Source organism: Morus notabilis, unplaced genomic scaffold (genome assembly GCF_000414095.1).
Source record: "Morus notabilis unplaced genomic scaffold, ASM41409v2 Scaffold669, whole genome shotgun sequence".
Taxonomy (NCBI): Eukaryota; Viridiplantae; Streptophyta; class Magnoliopsida; order Rosales; family Moraceae; genus Morus; species Morus notabilis.
The window spans coordinates 38750-57635 of record NW_010362919.1 but is presented as its reverse complement, the minus strand read 5'-3'; the positions used below and the strand labels follow the sequence as shown (position 1 = coordinate 57635).

At 34.2% G+C, this 18886-nt stretch overlaps 3 protein-coding genes across 3 annotated transcripts; all 3 read left to right on the top strand.

The window, feature by feature from the left end:
- Positions 1-1113: 1113 nt before the first annotated feature.
- On the top strand, positions 1114-9841 carry LOC21392202 (probable pre-mRNA-splicing factor ATP-dependent RNA helicase DEAH9). Its single transcript, XM_010103218.2, has 23 exons — positions 1114-1273; positions 1357-1501; positions 1602-1676; positions 2020-2109; positions 2231-2310; positions 2487-2556; positions 2675-2760; positions 3219-3288; positions 3451-3546; positions 3712-3817; positions 4015-4061; positions 4137-4220; positions 4328-4381; positions 5761-5861; positions 6365-6455; positions 6819-6983; positions 7147-7236; positions 7421-7492; positions 7974-8072; positions 8284-8370; positions 8670-8723; positions 8890-8969; positions 9079-9841. The coding sequence occupies exons 1-23, from the start codon at positions 1173-1175 to the stop codon at positions 9224-9226; spliced, it is 2091 nt and encodes a 696-aa protein (XP_010101520.1). The 5' UTR covers positions 1114-1172; the 3' UTR covers positions 9227-9841.
- Positions 9842-11666: 1825 nt separating this feature from the next.
- On the top strand, positions 11667-15512 carry LOC112092545 (sodium/calcium exchanger NCL2-like). Its single transcript, XM_024169000.1, has 2 exons — positions 11667-12255; positions 15190-15512. The coding sequence occupies exons 1-2, from the start codon at positions 11874-11876 to the stop codon at positions 15390-15392; spliced, it is 585 nt and encodes a 194-aa protein (XP_024024768.1). The 5' UTR covers positions 11667-11873; the 3' UTR covers positions 15393-15512.
- Positions 15513-15885: 373 nt separating this feature from the next.
- LOC21392201 (sodium/calcium exchanger NCL2) lies at positions 15886-18467 on the top strand. Its single transcript, XM_024168999.1, has 5 exons — positions 15886-16232; positions 16357-16478; positions 16571-16829; positions 17237-17551; positions 18125-18467. The coding sequence occupies exons 1-5, from the start codon at positions 15981-15983 to the stop codon at positions 18371-18373; spliced, it is 1197 nt and encodes a 398-aa protein (XP_024024767.1). The 5' UTR covers positions 15886-15980; the 3' UTR covers positions 18374-18467.
- Positions 18468-18886: the final 419 nt, after the last annotated feature.

Genomic DNA, 18886 nt, shown 5'->3' with positions numbered 1-18886 from the left:
TTTTTTTTTCTACTACTTATTTTCAGTTCAACTTTTAAATCCTCGTCTGCTTTGATATCACGTTAAATTCTTACTCGCGTAATATCTTAAACTGTTTCAAGTCTTGAAATTAATTCTAGACTGAATAAATTCTAAATTTAACTTTTCTGCATTATATCCCGGGAATGACATTGTTTCTGACGGTGTCAACTCCTGAGCTCACGTTGTACCCTTCTACTATAGGTATTTATCTTGTGACTTTAACCTAGCTGTCTGGCAATTAAGGATTTCTCTTCTTTAAAAATGTCAGCGCGTTTTTTTTACGCTGCTAACATCATGCTGTGTTTAGAGATTCTTGAAATTAAGATTCTCAAAACTATACTTGTACTGAAATTATTCCTCCTTAAAGTACGGCGAGAATTTATCGATCGAATTTACTTGATCGAAAACATGAACTTAACATGAAATCTGCTACAGAATTCAGGAATACATATATTAATTTCATAAATCCTTCAGTCACATAATATTTGTCTAAGAAAATCCTTGACTTAAATACATAAATTATATTATTTAAGGTCTGAGATTTTCTCAATCATTACAATAATCAAGAATCATAATTGAGCATAACTTTCCAAATGAGTTTTTAATTCTAATTTCTAGATTGCATGGAATCTAATACCTCAAAACCATAATCAAGAAAGTCGCCCATTTAAGTGCTTTTAAATCGGTGATTTTGATTCTGCATTCTAATTTTGTAAGATAATTTATTAGCGGGAACTCAAATAAAGTATTATGATAAAATCATAATTATAATTTTAAATGTGTGAACCAATGATTGCACACGTCCAGTTGGTTTTTTTTTTTTTTTTTTGAAGAGTTTTAAGTTTTAATTTGAATCGGGTAGGAAGAGTTTTAAGTTTTAGTTTGAATCGGGTTACCATATCTTAATCCGTATTGGCATCCGATCCGATCCGAATAGAAGTGCTATTCATTCCCCTGAGGGAGGACCCGCCTCCTAATTTACAAACGGGTTTTGGGATTTAAGAGGAGGCAAAGGAGTGGCCAATTGGCTCCAATTTCCATCTTAAACAATCCAAAGAAAACGAACCGAACGCAGAAGAAATAAAGTAAAAGCAGCAAGCAAGAAGAAGAAGCTGCGGAGAAACGAAACGAAAGCAACGAAAAAGAAAGCAATGCCCCAGTTTTGGAAGCCAGGCACCGAGAAACCGCGCCTTCTCGACGACGAGGAGGGTGGTCTTCTCTTCTTCTCTTCTTCTCACTCTTCTTCCTCTGGGTATCTTTCTTCTTCTGATTCAATTTCCACTTTCATTCTTGTTGTCTTACAGTTATTGATTTCTATTGTGGTTGTGGTGGCAGATTTGGGTATTCGAGTATCGAGAGGCTGAGACAGAGGCTTCCCGTGTACAAGTACCGCACCGCCATTCTTTATTTGGTGGAGACCCATTCCACCACCATTGTTGTTGGCGAAACGGGCAGTGGCAAAACCACTCAGATTCCTCAGGTTTGTTTGTTTTTTGATGCATGAGAATATCGAAGAAATGTTAGTGACCCCTTTCAGTAATAATTTCAAATGTTTGTTATTTTGGCTTCTGAAACTGCAGTACCTCAAAGAAGCAGGTTGGGCTGATGGTGGGCGTGTTATAGCTTGCACACAACCAAGAAGATTGGCTGTTCAGGTGATTATTGCTTTCTACGCCATTTTCATGAGTTGAAGATTTTACCTTTTTTTAATTACCCTATATGGCATAGTTTCATACCTTGAAATTTGAATTGAAACTTTGCAAAGTTTTCAATGTATTATAAAAATGACAAAAAATTACATAGTAATTATCATAATGATATTGTACCATATAATTACGTAGTCATTACTTTAATAATATCAATTTTTGTTATTGTTTATAAAATTTCAAAAATTTTGCTACATTTCAACCTTCGTATTTAAATTTTGCTATGTGTGTAAAGAGCCCTATGAAATTTTGTTTCATTTTCTCACAAATGCTTAGAGTTTGTGATATTTAGGCAGTTGCTTCAAGAGTGGCTGAAGAAATGGGGGTCAAGCTTGGAGAGGAAGTTGGCTACACAATAAGATTTGAAGATATCACCAAAAATGTTAGACATTTTATTTATTTATGTTTTATCAATAAACATTAGTCTTGAAAATTAGTTATCATGGTTGTAACTAGTAATTCAATATCACGATTAATGAATAATAGGTGTTTTGGCAGCACAGGGTGTAACTATGATAAAGGTTCTCACGGATGGGGCTTTACTTAGGGAAATGATGGATGATCCTCTCTTGACTAAGTATAGGTATTTTTCAATTTTGTGTATGCTTTTGCTGCTTTCCTCTTTCTAAAGTATATAATATATACATCCAGTTCTTTTCATATCGAGATTGCCCATTTATTGTGGGAGGAAATCTTTTTTTCTTTCTTTTTTTTAATTTATTTATAGTTTTAACTTGCATTCTAATGTGACTGTCTCAGCGTCATAATGGTAGATGAGGCTCATGAAAGATCTATCTCAACTGATATTTTACTAGGTCTCTTGAAAAAGGTATTTTACGTAAGGACATTTCATTGATTGCTTAAGAAACGAAAACAAACATCTGGAAATATTTACTTTAGTTTTGGGGTTCATCCTGTTTCATATAATCCTAAATCCTAAATTACAGATCCAACGACGTCGACCTGAGTTACGTTTGATAATCTCCTCTGCCACAATTGAAGCAAAGTCCATGTCTGATTTTTTCAACACCAGGTTTGTTCCGAGTATTTTATCACACTCGGATTTCTTTCTTTGACTTGGTTCTTGTGGGTATTAACCAGCACTTCATCATTAATCCTTCAAAAGAAGTCTATTTATGACCTTTTGCATTTGCTGTTTTTATGGATATTAGGAAAATATTACTCAAATGCTTGGAGTTGCATTCATTTTGAATTACGTTTTACTTCTTTTTGCCCTTATTTAGTCTATTGCATGATTTTTGTTGATCAGCTGTTCTACCCGTTGAAATGAGTGTTTACCGGTATATATTTTCCATAGTTGTTTAATGGACCGTAGATAAACTCTAAGGGATTGAATGCTATCAATTTTTGAATTTAGGCTATGTCTTCATTTTTTTGTTTGGGGCCAAATGCTTAAGCTAGATTTACAAGCATGCATAGTGGAATACTAATACATGTATCTTGCTGTACCTTGCTTTCCTTCTAAAACAGCAAAAAGCGCCGGGAAACGGAAGGTGGTGTCCAAGGACCAAGGATGGATCCTGCAATCCTATCGGTTGAGGTATGACTTACTGGAACAATGACCTCTTCTCTCTCTCTCTCTATTTCCCATACTCAATTACACTTCAAATAACCTTGTTTTGTTGAGGAAGTTTTAAGGCTATATTGTGATGTTAGTCAGTTGTAAATAAATTGAACATAACGATATCTGCTTTTCTTGCAGGGTAGAGGGTTTAATGTACAAATTCATTACATGGAAGAGCCTGTATCCAACTATGTTCAGGCTGCTGTTTCAACAGTATTGTCCATTCATGATAAGGTACCCTAATTCAAAGTTTGGAGATGCTGTATGGTTTTTCCTTCCATTAGGATCTTACTTTCATTCTATGGCATGTTTTCATTTTTGTACCGTGCATACAAATTGGAGCCAAAACATGACAATTTTCTGCTAGTGGTGTGAATTTTTTAAAACCTTGTTGCTTAGGAACCAATGGGAGATATTTTGGTGTTTCTTACTGGACAAGATGATATTGATGCTGTCGTACAAATGCTTAATGAAGAAATTCAAAGCCGTGGGAGAAACTCTTCAGGTACAAGGAACGTAGTATTCTACTGAGTTTCAGCTCTTTATTGTTGTTGTTTCATTTATTCACTTTTATCCAATTTGTTACGAAAAGATTAGAAAAGTTTTGTGCTGGTCTTTGTAGTTGGAGTGTTATTTTGAAGCATCAGATGCAAGGTTATGCCAAATGTGTCTGAGATTTGTATATCTCATATTCTTTTTCAGGATTGCTTACTTTGCCTCTCTACTCTGGTCTTCCACGTGCTGAGCAGGTAAGTTATGCGTTTTGTTGTATCTCACGGGTGTTTATTTCAGAGGAACTTAAGAATCTGCCTTTCTGCTTCTAGGAGCTTGTGTTTACTTCCACTCCTAGAGGGAAGAGGAAAGTAGTGATATCAACAAATGTTGCAGAGACGTCCTTAACTTTGGAGGTATTGCACACGTCTGCATTTCAATGGATATTCGTAAGACTTAATTAATTGTACTTGGTGGCGGAATAGTGCATCATCATATGCTGTAATTCCTCTGTTCTATGCAGGGAATTGTCTATGTTGTTGATAGTGGCTTTTCAAAGCAACGGGTCTACGATCCTGTATGTCCATTAACAATTTTTTTGTTTCTTTTGTATGTTTAAAAATTAAAAATGTACTCCTATGAAAAGGAATTAAAAAAATGTAACATACTGCAATAACATTGGGTGCATTTGGTATCATTTTCATTTGTTTTTGAAAACGTTTATGCATGTTTTTTGAGACGTGAAAACGAAATCAGTCTCTAAACCGCGTTTGGTCATCAAATGCTTTGAAACCGAAAATGAAGACAAAAAATATTGAGAATGGTTTTTGTTAAAGAAATAGAAAATGGTAGAAAGTTGTTTTCATTTTCTAAAACTATAACGTAAATAAACATTTTCAAAAACATACCTAAATACAATTTCATTTTTTTCTTATCTAAAAAATCTTAAGAAGTATAACTAAATGAAATTTTAGAAACAGTCCCAACACCATTCACAAAAAATTCTCATTTTCATTTTGATACTCAAAACAAAACCATTTTGAAAACACTGCCAAACGGGCCCATCAGTTTGCTGGTAGTTATCGGATTTTGATTTTCCTGCCTTTTGTGTCGTATTTGCATGCACTTTTGTCTAAAATTCTTTCTTCCTTGTTCTAATATGTGTCAGCATATTGATATAGGACCAAGATAGAAAAGATAGAATCTAGGGAATAGAAGAATATGGTAAGCCCCCTGTACGGTTCACTTATGCAAGGCATGCCAAGGCACGTGTTTGAGAGTGGGACTCGGTGATGTGTAATAGGTGGGGTGGGATTTTGCCTCAATTGTTACTTGTCTCTATCAGAATAGAACTAAAGTAGAGAAATAAAACCTATGGAGACAGAGGATTTAGAGAGAGAACAAGAACTCAAGAGTAGAAGGAAAGCCAATAATATCAAGTTTCATGTATTTTAATCATTCTCTGAATGGAGATTTTCAAACTACCATGTTTGTAGGAAAACCAAATAACGAAACAAACTACTAAACCAAAATAAAATAGGGAGATTCTATAATGAGAAACTACCCTAATAACATAAATCACTAATTAAAATAAACCAAATATTAAGACAAATTAATATTATGATCTTCATCACATCCTTTCCGTTGCTTTATTTTACAATTAATTTTTTTTTGAAAAGACGTTACTTCCATTATGAGTGTTGCATTGTCGTCATCATATGTACAGATAAATGGAGATTTACCATGCAGTGTATGCTCTAGCTGTTTCTCTTATTGTCATTTTCGACACTTTTTTTTATTTCCTTTTTTATGTAACTTATCAATTAATAACTTAGGGATTAACCTTGTTAGTATGGACTAAAGATATATGTTAAAGCTCTAACTGATTGAAGTCTTGAACTAATGAATTTCTTATATTTGTGGTTTTTGAAATTGATTGAACTGTTTTTGCTCTAGATATCGGATATTGAAAATCTCGTAGTGGCACCAATATCGAAGGCTTCTGCTAGGCAAAGAGCTGGTAGGGCAGGAAGAATTCGCCCAGGGAAATGTTACAGGTGTGTGACTGGAGTTGCTGTGTCATTGAATGATTTTTTTATGGCATAAGAATATCGTTAATTTTAATTAATTTAAGACTGCGAACTGTGTCAGGAACCAATCACGAACATGAAATATTGTTTTGTTAACATGTCGTGTTGCTTCTGGTTATACTTGTGCACCTGTACCTTGCCATCGTTCTCAGGATGCTATTATACTTGTGCCTGTACCTTCCCATCGTTTTCCGACTAGTTATAACTTTATTGTGCTCTACTGCTCCAATATCTATAATTGCTATTTCCAATGCACTTTCCCTTGCATATTTAGATGTAGAATTTTTGACCCACTAAAACCTTCTAATTAGTATCTACTTTTTAGTTATATAATTTACTTGTACCTAAAACCCTGATACTTATCAAGTTAGGTGATTTACATTTACATGTAAATCCATGCTTCTCTCTTTCAAAGCATATTCCAGAAATTATGGCTTTACCTTGAAATATTTGTTTGTGGGTGCAACAAGGCTATACACAGAAGAGTATTTTATCAATGAAATGGCCACAGAGGGGATTCCAGAGATCCAACGATCTAATCTTGTTTCCTGCGTCATTCAGGTATGCCATTATGTCATAATGGTGTGAAACTGATTGATTGTATGTAGCACTAGCATATCTGAAAGAGTACTAGCTTCTTAAAAAAGTTACATCCCAGATGTATTTTCTCATTTCATGGTGCTAATCATCATTTGCAAGTGAACATGATGTATGAAAGATTGCTTTAGCTGCAAAATTGACTTTATTGGTGTTTTAAGTTAGGAGTTAGAGTTTTGTTAGAGACTATAAATTGACTAGAGTTCCTTCTTTCAAATAGTATAACGTGTCCTTACTACACCTTTTTGACTCCACAATGCATTGTCACTTTTGGAAAATTGTACTCTAATGATTTATTGACTTTGATCTTGCTCTTCCACTTCTCAGTTAAAAGCCTTGGGAATAGATAATATCTTGGGCTTTGATTGGCCAGCATCTCCATCACCTGAAGCCATGGTTCGGGCACTTGAAGTACTTTATTCACTCGGAGTCCTGGACGATGATGCCAAACTTACTTCTCCGGCTGGATTCCAAGTTGCAGAGATTCCATTAGTATGTTAAACTTTATTCTCTTTACATATTCTTAACCCGTTTCTATGGCCCAAGTCGGTGTTGTTATTCCTGTTCTATAAGTCTTAAGAATTTGCTTTTATCTCTCTATGGTTCTACATTATGATTCTATAATTTTACTCATGTTTGATTGCAATATTTTTAGGATCCTATGATTTCAAAAATGATCTTGTCCTCAAGTCAACTTGGATGTTCAGAGGAGATAATAACTATCGCTGCCATTCTCTCCATTCAAGTAAGTCCCCGTTCAATTAATTCTTAGGTTTATTTTCCCACGGAAAAGAACCTGCTACATCTTAGAACAAGGAAAAAGAAGTATAGCAAACGAGTAGAATATGGTACAAATATATGAGCGTCAAATAAAATATAGCCATAATGTTCCCTTGGACACTGTTAATAAGTATGGTGATATTCTGCAGTCTATATGGGTTTCTGGAAGGGGAGCTCAAAAGGAACTGGATGAGGCAAAGTTGAGATTTGCTACTGCTGAGGTACTATTTGTTTTTCTTTTTTTTTTTTCCATATGATTGTTTTTACTTTTTTTCCAGGGTGGATAAGTAATACTCTTGTTCTTATCCCTGTTAGTTTGTGACGTAAAAAGCCTTTTGGGGATAGATTTTATCGGCCTAACCCGGACAGAGCAAGGAATTGAGGTTCTAAATCCACCTAAAACAAAGGAACAAGAGAAAGATCTCTCTAATGTCTACTCAGATGATCAAAAACTGCTAATCTTCCTACAGACCTCGCCTTTTAAGGCATTAGGGAAAATAACCAATCACCAAAGCGACATGTAGCTTAGTACATAAAGCTAATAAGTCAAAATGACATTACAACCACATAGCAACAAATAGAAATACACCAAAACGACACAACTCTATTCAAAATCCCAAATGACTATAGGACATAAACAACTATTGAAATGCTTTTGCATCAGTTTGGTTGACTTTGAAACTTTTTTGTTATGGCGAGCAGGGTGACCATGTGACCTTCCTGAATGTTTATAAAGGATTTTTCCAGTCTGGTAAATCTTCACAGTGGTGTCATAAGAACTTTGTGAACTATCATGCCATGGTGCGCTTCTATCTTGGGAATCTTTGACACGTTTTCATTTTGCTCTTTCTTCATTTTGTCATGAAAAATGAAAATTTGTTCTGTAAGCTTCTTTTAAGATGCTTCCATCCTGTGCATTTTATTGGGGTCTGTGTGTACATATTCTTCCCTCCCATCCTCTTGCTCCCTCTTCCTTTAACTTTGTCATCTTTGATTGGCTTGCGCCTTGCAGAAAAAAGTAATTGAAATTCGAGATCAACTCAGAAGAACGGCACAGAGAATAGGCATTTCCTTAAAATCCTGTGAAGGAGATATGCTGGTAAATTCTACCGCACATTCACTATTTACATAAACGAGGTCAAGGGGACATGACTGTCCAGTTTAAGTAGCTGTGTAGGTGTTCTGTTTATAAGATAATTAATCTTAGCTTAACATATTATTACAAAACAGATAAGGCAGATTATTCTCTGATACAATTTTCCTGTAGGATGTTCATATTTTGTATATCTCTCTCTCTCTCTAACAGTTCATATCATGACCCGTGTTGCATATTTATCATTTGCTACATCTTACAGCAAATGAAATGCTCACTGTTTAACTACTCATTAACTCTTGCAGGCAGTGAGAAAGGCAATTACTACTGGGTTTTTTGCAAATGCGTGTCATTTAGAAGTGAGTGATTCTGTCATAATCTGCAGTTGCGTAAACATGATCTAACTGTTGATTTTTATTTTTTTATTTTTTAAGCATCGACTTTTATCATCTTCTTTCTTTTCCTTTTTCCCCCTTTTCTTTAGCTAACGCGCTGAATAATTTATGTCCATCAACTTCTCTATAGGCATACAGCCACAGTGGGAAGTACAAGACCATAAGAGGTTCTCAAGAAGTCTACATTCACCCTTCATCCGTGTTGTTCAGGTTAGTTCAGAGAGAGAATTTGTTTCTCGGAGAAGTTACAACCTTATAGCTATTTCTTGGTTTTGTGATGAAATGATTGATCTGAGTCGATTCTTTTTCTGTGTTCCAGAGTTAATCCCAAGTGGGTAATATACCATTCGCTTGTATCAACTGACAGACAATACATGAGGAATGTGATTTCCATCGACCCATCTTGGCTAACAGAGGTTGCCCCACATTTTTACCAGCACCAGCGTCCCACTTCAATGCTTCACTAACTCTGCCTTCAGATTCATCTCAAGTCTTATTGCGGAACACAGCCTACGCTGCCCTGCCCCGCCAGATATACATTTTTCCTAATCCAGTTGGGACTTGGGTTGGTGGATCCCTAAAAAATTAAGCACGAGCGTTAGAGTTTGGGTTCGTTTTGCATCAAATGGTTTTGAAGTTCATTAATTGGGGTATGAATTAGTTGATAGAGTTTATTAGCAAAAAGGATTAGTTGATAGGGAGCTTTGATTAGGAAAGAACATAACAGAGTTTAGGGGCTGGGATATTTTTCTGTTCTAGAATGATGGCATTGCCGATGCGTGCCGGATATTCTTATGTTCATAAACAGAATGTTTCTTATCTATACACCGGTATTGTATGTTTATGGATGTTAGATATAGTCAAAATTACATCAAAATGAAAACAAACAGAAACAAGTCCTACTAGCAGGTATTGATAACCTTTTCATACCCCAAAAAAATAGTTTGTATTATTATTCTTTGGGTACTTATATATATATCGCAAGTGGCTCTGCTGGGTTAGTTTAGCCAATTAAAAGAAATGACCCTTTTGGATTGAAACAAACAAACGGGATGTAATTAGGTAGAAGAGAAATGGATTGATGTGGGTCGACATTTTTTACTTTAAATCTTATGGTCTTAAAAGGTATTCCATTTTCTTTTGATCTCAAGACTGCTTCCGATTCCTTACCTGTTACCATGACGCCCCATATGATTTTAGGGTTGTTCAGAAATCATATTATAATTAAAATATTTGCAGTGATATATTTTTGGTACTCTACTCTGTTCTCCCTGTATTTTTGAAGCAGTAATAACAACCAGGTGAAACGACATTGCAACCATTACTTCCTAAAGGCGTGATGGTGAACAAGCTTCTTAATCTAGAAAATGTACCAACTATAGCAAATGCATTTTGGCGTGTGACTGAAGTCGACTGCTAAAAAGTGTATTATCTCGACGCCCTTCGCTTGTACGAACCAGCTGGATTGCTGCGTGTCTTTATGTGTATCCTTCAAAAAAAAAAAAAAAAAATCAGTTTTGGAAGAGCACATGCTTTGTCAAAAGACTACTTTTGCCATTTTTTATTATGCAAATGCTTAAAAAGCCCTATTTTTAAAAACATATCTAAAATACTCCCTGAAGTAATTAAATATTGAAAAATGACATGATTACTCTTTCTAAACTATATTAAATGTTATTTTATATATAATTTAACTACAAAGGTAAATTAAAAAATGCTCAAATAAATATTCAATTATAGGAATACTTCAATTATTTTCAGAGTTTTTTATTTTTTTAAGATTGATTTTATTTAATATTTTGGTTTAATAATGTTTTAAATAGTTTTAATAAAGATTGGGAAGGGTAATATTGATATTTTAAAAAATTTAAGGGTTGTTCTTTTGGAGTGTAACTTGAGTATAGTTTTTTAGTTGAATTTGAGATATACCTTGAGTTGAAGTTGTAACTTGAATAAAGTTGAGTAAAGTTGAATAAAGTTGAAACTTAAAAGAACGTGAACTTGAATAAAGTTGTAACTTGAGTTTAAACTTTTTCTGAGTTTTGTTGTAAAAGAACAACCCCTTAGTTATCTGCTTTTAAAAACACAGGAGGGTGTTTTAGGCATTTGCATAATAAGAAAGATGAAAATAGTATTTTAATAAAATACATAAGGTGTTTTGGGTATTACCCCTTTATGGTTTTGCTTTATCGACGCAACAAAACAATTAATATAATCTTATGTTTTGCTATTGTTTTTTTTAGAAGAACCGTACTTAAACATTACATTTATAAAGAGAAATGTAAACATGATTTTTCTTAACATAATACTCACGATTAAAATGAAATAACGCCAAGAATTATAGTTTTCAAACTATTTATCTCTCCTCTATAAGACTGCAACATCAGTGTTATATTGATATTACACGGAAGTACAGTTGTTATCCTAAAGAATTGTCGACAAGTCCTAAAATCTTATGCTCCTTATTTTTCTATTAGACTAGTCAACGTCAACATTTCATTCGAGGTGGCTGCGCCATAGGTTAAAGTTTTACCGAGTTGCATTTGACCTCTCTCAAATGCTGATTTTCCTACCACATAATAGGATCATCATTATCCTAAAAAGAAAATCCTAACTCTTCACGTCATTTATTACTCCTTGCATATTTGCTTACGCTATCATCCCTTCGACCACCGGATTGGACTGTTGGGCCAACTTGCATACAATTTAGCATGTGTTCCATTATGAAAAATGATAGCTATCACTTTTTTTTTTAGTATTTCTCGTTCTAATATATAGACATCAAAAGCTGCATTACTGGGACACCTAAGAAAGTCGATACTATTTTTAATTTATTTATACATGAAAGATTATATATTATATGCACATAGACATATAAATATAAATATACAGAGTCATTGTCGAGGGACTACAATCGTTTGTGTCTATTCATCAAAATTCTTGCCATTATATATATAGTCCCCACGCGTAGGAGTGGAGTTTTGGGTTGTGTTTGGCCTGAAATAGAAGAGAAATCAACGTGCACATATTATATCTTGTGTCAACTAGTCCTTTCTCGTTGTATCTTTGTACCAAATCCGAGTTCAATTTCATATCCCCACAAGACTAAAGAGAATGAGACTAATTACAAGAGCTTTGTTCATCAATATTCTCTTATTCTTCTCAACCATACTCCATTTGGCAAATGGTCGTCATAGCCAAGTTCTAACCATGTCCGACACTGTTAAAGACGAAACTGGTGGATCTACAAAGCTTGGCCTGGTTAACCTTAAAGCGACGACGGTGACTTGTGTGCCCATCTATGGCTTCTTGCCTTGCGCAACCACTTTCTGGGGTCTGCTTTTTATGATTGTCGTTTACGAGGTTTTGCTGTCGTATGGAGGGCAATATATTTCAGCTGGATCAGACCTCTTCTTTGAAACGTTCGGAACAGGTCTCTTTGGGGCTAGTATTTTCCAATTGCTTGGCACAATCCCACAGGTGGGAATAATCCTTGGTAAGCTCACTTTTCTTGAGACTCAAATAACCTCTTTTAATGACTAGAGTTTATTTTTATCTTCTTCCATATTTTTGTAATTTGGATTATTTGTGGCTCTATGATATCATGATTGCTTTCTTATTTCTAATTTTAGGTATGTTCATCTAATTACTCAAATCATATTGTTGCAGTATTTTCTATCACAAAAATTTAAATTTAATTTTTTTACTACAGTTCTCACACACATAACTCAAGTTATAAAAAAGAACAAGTCCGTCTTATTGACTTTTTGTGGCTCTGCAATATCAATACGTGGATAATGTGTTTTTCAAAAAAATCTTTTCTTCTCAACTGAACTTATTCTTAATTTTTATATTTTTGATTAATACTTTTTTAATTAATACAATTATTTAATTAAAAAAGATATTAATCAATAATAAAAAGTAAAAAACTAAACTCATAACTCTAAGAGTATTTGTCTCTTTTTCCGTTAAAAATTTAACGATCTAGAATGGCATCCTTCGTGTTTCATTCATATACAAATAATTAACAACTCTCTTCTTAAAATTTAAAAAAAAAAAAAAAGTTAACAACTCTGTTTGACATTCAGATAGATCCCACAAGTTGACAAGATTTGGTGATATCGGCCGCTTTATTCTAAACCATAAGTGGACGCCACCAATAAACCGAAAAGAAAGTAATAGAACTTTCAAACAAGACAGAAAACACTATAAATAAAAAAATGGAAAAAAAAACCCTAAAAAATATTATGCACATGACGGCCATTAGATTCACCTCTGTATATTAATATTATCATTATTTTTTTAAATGACTATATATTAATTCAGGCTTTAGCTATTTGGTACTTTCATGAAACTTAATAATAATACTGTTCAAATCTTGTCAATATTATAGTTACACCTACTCAATTGAAAATGTTTAAAGGAATTTTTTTTTTTTTTAACTCTAACTCGTTAATTTTAAAACTATCAAAAACCCAATAATGTCTTTGCCTTCTATCTTTATCGTGTTTTAATCTAAACCATTAATTGTTGAATGAATATGAACCTGCAGTTGATAATCTAAAGTAAACTTCTACCCAAAAAAAAGATTATTATCATTGGTGTCCTAAATTTTTATCTTTTCAGTTTATCATTTGAAATTTAAAAATTCTCACTTTATTTTTTACTTTTGAATTGTTCTCACTTAACCTATTTTTTGTAATTTTTGTTAAAAATAAATAGAAAAAAGAGAGTAATGAAACCACATAATTTTTCTGTTTGAATTTCTGTTAAAAACAAACAGCTAAAAATCACATTTTTTTATCTGACTTTAATAAAAATTCTTATAAAAATGCTTAAATGGGACAAATTAAAAATTTAACGAGTTAAGTGAGAGTTTTTAAAATTTAAGATTAAAGTGAAAATAATCTTAAAATTCAAGAATGCTAGTGGGATTAATCTTTTACATTTACTAAAGAAGAAAACGTGTTTAGGGGGGAGCGACGAAACGTTTCGGCCGTTTCTCACCCCACAAGGGGCCACGTTGGCTTTTTTTTGGCAGAGAGGAGGATATAATCAGGTGGGAACGTATTCAGTAAACTTGCCACGCGTCGAAAGGTTATTGGGTGGTCAAAATGTGGGCTCCGACAGGTAAAAAAAGAAATCAAAAGGGCACCACGTGTCAAAAAACTACTAGGTACAAAATAAAAGCTCAGTAAGCCCAGACCGCCAAATCCCACACAGCCCCATAAGTGGCTGACATAGTGGCCACGTGTCAAAGCCTGATTCGATAAAGGGAAAAGGGACGGGCCCACGATCCCTCCGTTACCATAACAGACCCCTAAAAATTTTTTATAATTAAAGCTCCATCACTTATGTCGCATCTCGAGCTTTTTTCGAGTCAAATCAAATAGAAATGCAAGCCCCACATGATGCAGGTGTTTGAGTCACCTGTTTCTGGGCGTGCTTCTGTCCACAAGTGAGACCGCCCAAAAAAAATCAAGTTCTCTTTTTTTTTTAATTATATTTATTTATTATTTAAACTGATTTGTAATTTAATTTTGTCCATTTTATGTCATTTTGCACTAAATTTTTTATATGCTACCTACTTCGTATCTTTTTCTTGCATCTTTCTTTCTTTTATATTCTTTTTCTTCTTCTTCTTCTCAAAAATAATTTGACACCCATTGTTTTAAATGAATCATGCGACTAGTCTAAAAAAAAGATAATCTAGATTAAAGGACGACTATCAAAAGGGTCCCTTTACTTAATTATAATCAAAATGATATTTCTACATCAATTTTGAATTTTATTTTTGTTTTTATCAATTTCGAGTGTAAACGCATCATTGAAATCAAATTTTAAGCCTTTAAGGATTTTTTTTTTTAAAAAAAAAAACATTTTCCCGTCAACTTTTGACTAATAATTATAGGGTACCTCCCTCAAACAAAAAAAAAAAAACCCAAAACGTGGGGCCACTTCACGGCAGTTGATGTGAATATTATTAATTATGGGGCGTCACTTTAGCATTAATTTTTCTTTTTTTCTCCTTTGAGAAATCCTATGATCCCCATCGGGTAAAAAGCATTTTTCTTTTTCTTTTCCTATCAGTGATGTTATTGTCATACACTACACATGAATAGAATTTGTATCCCGCAATATAATATTTACAGATAAGATTCACCTTTTATTAAAAACGGTACATAACACCAATATAGTAGTGCCCGCTAGCAATTTTTAAAGTTTTTATCATGATTCTATAGTAGTCAAACTGTCCAGACCAATTTTATTCCTTCAACGTGGACATATCAAATGTTACCTGGTTACATCTGTCTGCATCATTGTTGTTGTAACAACATATTAATCTTACTCGCTCTTTAATTTTTAAGAGCACTTTATCATAAGCATGCATATCGACTTCTTTCTTTGTTTTTTTTTTTTTTTTGAGCAGTGACCGGAATTATTGCAAGTCCAGATTCCGTAGACGAGCAGGCAGAAATTAGCATGGGCCTACTTGCGGGAAAAACAATTATGTCCCTCACACTTATATGGGGCTTGGTTGTGGTTTTAGGCAGCCATGACCTTTCACTGCCGGCAACTAGTACATCATCCGATCTGGAACAAGATGAAAAGCCCTTCACTTTAAGTGGTTGATATTACCTGTATACCATGTAATCTAGAAAATGTGGTATAGCCCGGGGCTATGGCCCCACCGGACACAAATTGGTAGAGTCCATGTGGGACCCACTAGTGGACCCTACCAACTTGAGACTATAACCCTATCGGGTTAAACTTTTCATGCAAATTGGTTGGGTCCATGTGGATCCTATAAGTGGATCCAACCCGTTTGTGTCTGATGGGACCATAATTCTATTGGGTTGAATCGTACTACTTTGTAATCTATTAGTGTGCATTTGATAGATAGATTGAGAATCATGATTCTGAATCTTGGTTCAGAATCAGTGTTTATTTACAGTGATTCTGAACTGTGATTCAGAATCAGTGTTTAGTTTGGATGATTCTGAATCATAATTCAGAATCTGATGTGATGTTTTAAACTGCTCAAATCATGATTTTAAAACCACCCATTCTCTTGATTCAAGGTGATTCAAATCCCTGATTTTGAATCATTGTTTCAGAATCATGATTTGAACCCAAAATCATGAATCACGGTTCTAGTTCTAAAATCATGATGAGAATCACCTTGGTTTAAATCCTCGTACCAAACGCACCCTTAATAAAATGTACGCGACCAAAAAAAAATTAAAAAAATCACAAGTATTAAGAGTACTACTTTGTATGAGTAATGCAGGTTATGGTGTGACATTTGACGTTGAAACCAGCAAAACTGCAAGAATCATGCTAATTTCACTTATCCCGTTCCTCATTCTCCAATTGGCAAAAATTATCAACTCACCTTCTGGGATACATGTCGTAGTGTTAGTTTCACTTATCGTTACTATTGGATTGGTCCTTGCTTACTTCATTTATCAGGTAATATAAATGCATATATATAAAACTTACCACTATAGGCAGCATTGTAAAACTTGAAACATGGGATACATACATTAATAACGTTTTTCACATAATTTTTCACCATTCAGAAATTCTTCTGCAGATATTTCAGCCATGGATTCAGAACAGGAGGCTCGAATTCGTGCTGCGAAAATACATTAGGAGAAACCTACTGCAAAATCTCCTCACCGCCGGTCGCAGGCCTAACATACCTGTTATAAGGGAGTAAGTCCAATTGGTCTAATTCTCGCGCAATATCAAGTACTAGGATTGGTAAGAGTAGTCATAATTTTTGGCATGTCTGAGCGCGTTTGCAGGATATTTCATAGGATTGACCAGAATGGAAATTCATACATATCGAATTCCGAACTAAGATCATTGATCGTAGGAATACAGATAGAAGAATCGGGATTGCGTCAGGATGATTTAGTTGCCAGGGTCATGGAACAATTTGACACCTCTCAAGATCATCAAATAAACGAGCAAGAGTTCGTCACCGGACTCTCCAACTGGCTCATTGTTGCTAGGGACTCTATTTCGCACCCTCATCATGGCATTTTTCGAAGAAATTCAGCGGTACATAAAATCAACAAAAACTCTGGAAACAAGTACTACAAGAGTAATTTTATCGCTAATAATCACAAATCTAACTTCCATAGGGCCAGTTTGGTAGCTCTTAATATCCCGAAAATGCTTTTATAGATTAAATGAAGTGATGCGTTTTGATTATGCAAAACATAAAATTTATTTTTTCATAGTTATTTCTAGGATCTAGGCTTTTTTAGTTTTTTTTTTCCCTCTCATATTTAAGTATTCCTTTCAAAAGCGCGACAGAAAATATTTTAATCTCGGCTATAAAACTCTTAAATATGAATAATGCAATGGTATTTGTACTATCTGGCATTAATCTGTTGTTCAAATGCCGGTTAAGCGTAAATGCAGTAATTAGCTTAGCGATCATATTATTGAACTGCGTATTTCAGAAAACTACAACAGAAGAACAGCAAAGCCTCATAGCTAAGAACGTGGCTACTCAGAGCGCTGCAAATGATGGACGTAAAGATTGGTTGAATTACGTTAAAGCTGGTCTTCTTATAATTCTTGGAACTGCCATTACATTAACGCTCGGACAACCCCTCGTGGGGACTCTTGTGCAGTTCTCTTTTGCTGCAAATGTTCCTTCGTTCTTGATCTCCTATGTTGTCATTCCTTTGGCTCTCAACTTCGGACAGGCTGTCCGCGCCATTTCTTCCGCCAGAGAGAAGACGGAGAAGGCCATCTCCTTAATGTTGTCCGAGGTTTGTATCTTAATCAATTTCTTGATCTACTTGATTAGCTAATGATGTTTGTGCACGTAATATTAGGAATCCCAACTTTTCAATAGTAAACGGTAAGTTGCCATCTTTTCATAATGCTTAAAAGTAATTTTACAGTATTAATTGACGTGACAAGTTTTTAAGCACGTACTAATTATAAAAGAAAAATATATAACTGCATCTCACCTCAGTTGCCATTAAAAGGTTGAGATAAAATTTGGAATCCCTTGCATTACATGTGCATAAAATTAAATTAAATAACAAGTAATTCTAATCTTAACTACGAATAAAAGCATGACAACTATGTGAGCTATTTAATGATAATAATATATATGTGTTATTGACCTATTCATGGTATAATCTATATATTAGACATACATCTTCTCTACGTAAAGTTCGAACTAATCAAAATTTTGATGTCGCGTTGAGTCTGGTTTGCATGCAAATTTGTCATATCTCTTATAGGGAAAAAAAAAAAAAAAGAAAAGAAAGAAAGAGTAAACAAGTAAATAAAGGAATTAGATTCTTAACTGAGACTTGGATTATTGTGTGCAGATTTATAATCGGATATTCATGAACAACTTGATGGGTTTGGTCGGATTCTTGGCGCTTGTTTACATTCGGAATGTGTCGTGGGATGTCTCTGCTGAAGTTTTGGTTGTTCTTATTATTTGCACACTCATGGGCCTTTATACCAGCTTTAGTACCAAATTCCCAGTTTGGACAAGTATTGTAGCGTTTCTTCTCTACCCCATATCACTTCTGTCTCTTTATCTTCTTACTTCTGTTCTTGGGTGGTCGTAGGCCAGCAATGAGTTCTTAGTAATCCATCTCTAAGAATTTAGTTAAAAATAAAAATAAAATAAAAAACAGAAACAATAATTTGTACTTTAGCAAGTCCAGCTGCATGATCTTCTGTATAAAAAATGATTCATTCAGAATTGGGTTTGCATATTGATTTCTTTATAAGTAAGTTTTATCAATATGTGAAAAGTTTGGTACAGAAATATGTGCACTATATCCTACATGCTACATGTATCTTCATTTATGGAAATTTATAAACAACCAAGTTACATCTATAACAAGCAAACAACTGCTCTAATAAGCTAAAATCTGTTCTAAAGTCACTGGGGTTAACTGATTCTCGTCTCCATTCTACCTCATCTAAAACTTTGTATCATCTGAATTCAAGAACCGCGACAATTAGGAGCCAAATTTGTTGAAGAAACGCGGAAATTAGTCAATTAGCTCTTCAATTCACGAGGACTAAAATCTTCATTATTCTACCTAGTAGAGAGCTTTAGGTTGAGATCAATG

What these genes read in the sequence shown, in the direction of transcription:
- LOC21392202 (XM_010103218.2), top strand. Translation starts at nt 1,173, where the DNA reads ATGCCCCAGTTTTGGAAGCCAGGCACCGAGAAACCGCGCCTTCTCGAC. An exon ending in TCTGATTTTTTCAACACCAG is followed by an intron (nt 2,761 to 3,218) that starts GTTTGTTCCGAG and finishes CTTCTAAAACAG; the next exon opens with CAAAAAGCGCCGGGAAACGG. An exon ending in AGACGTCCTTAACTTTGGAG is followed by an intron (nt 4,221 to 4,327) that starts GTATTGCACACG and finishes TGTTCTATGCAG; the next exon opens with GGAATTGTCTATGTTGTTGA.
- LOC112092545 (XM_024169000.1), top strand. Translation starts at nt 11,874, where the DNA reads ATGAGACTAATTACAAGAGCTTTGTTCATCAATATTCTCTTATTCTTC. An exon ending in ACAGGTGGGAATAATCCTTG is followed by an intron (nt 12,256 to 15,189) that starts GTAAGCTCACTT and finishes TTTTTTGAGCAG; the next exon opens with TGACCGGAATTATTGCAAGT.
- LOC21392201 (XM_024168999.1), top strand. Translation starts at nt 15,981, where the DNA reads ATGTACGCGACCAAAAAAAAATTAAAAAAATCACAAGTATTAAGAGTA. An exon ending in AACATACCTGTTATAAGGGA is followed by an intron (nt 16,479 to 16,570) that starts GTAAGTCCAATT and finishes GCGCGTTTGCAG; the next exon opens with GATATTTCATAGGATTGACC. An exon ending in TCTCCTTAATGTTGTCCGAG is followed by an intron (nt 17,552 to 18,124) that starts GTTTGTATCTTA and finishes TATTGTGTGCAG; the next exon opens with ATTTATAATCGGATATTCAT.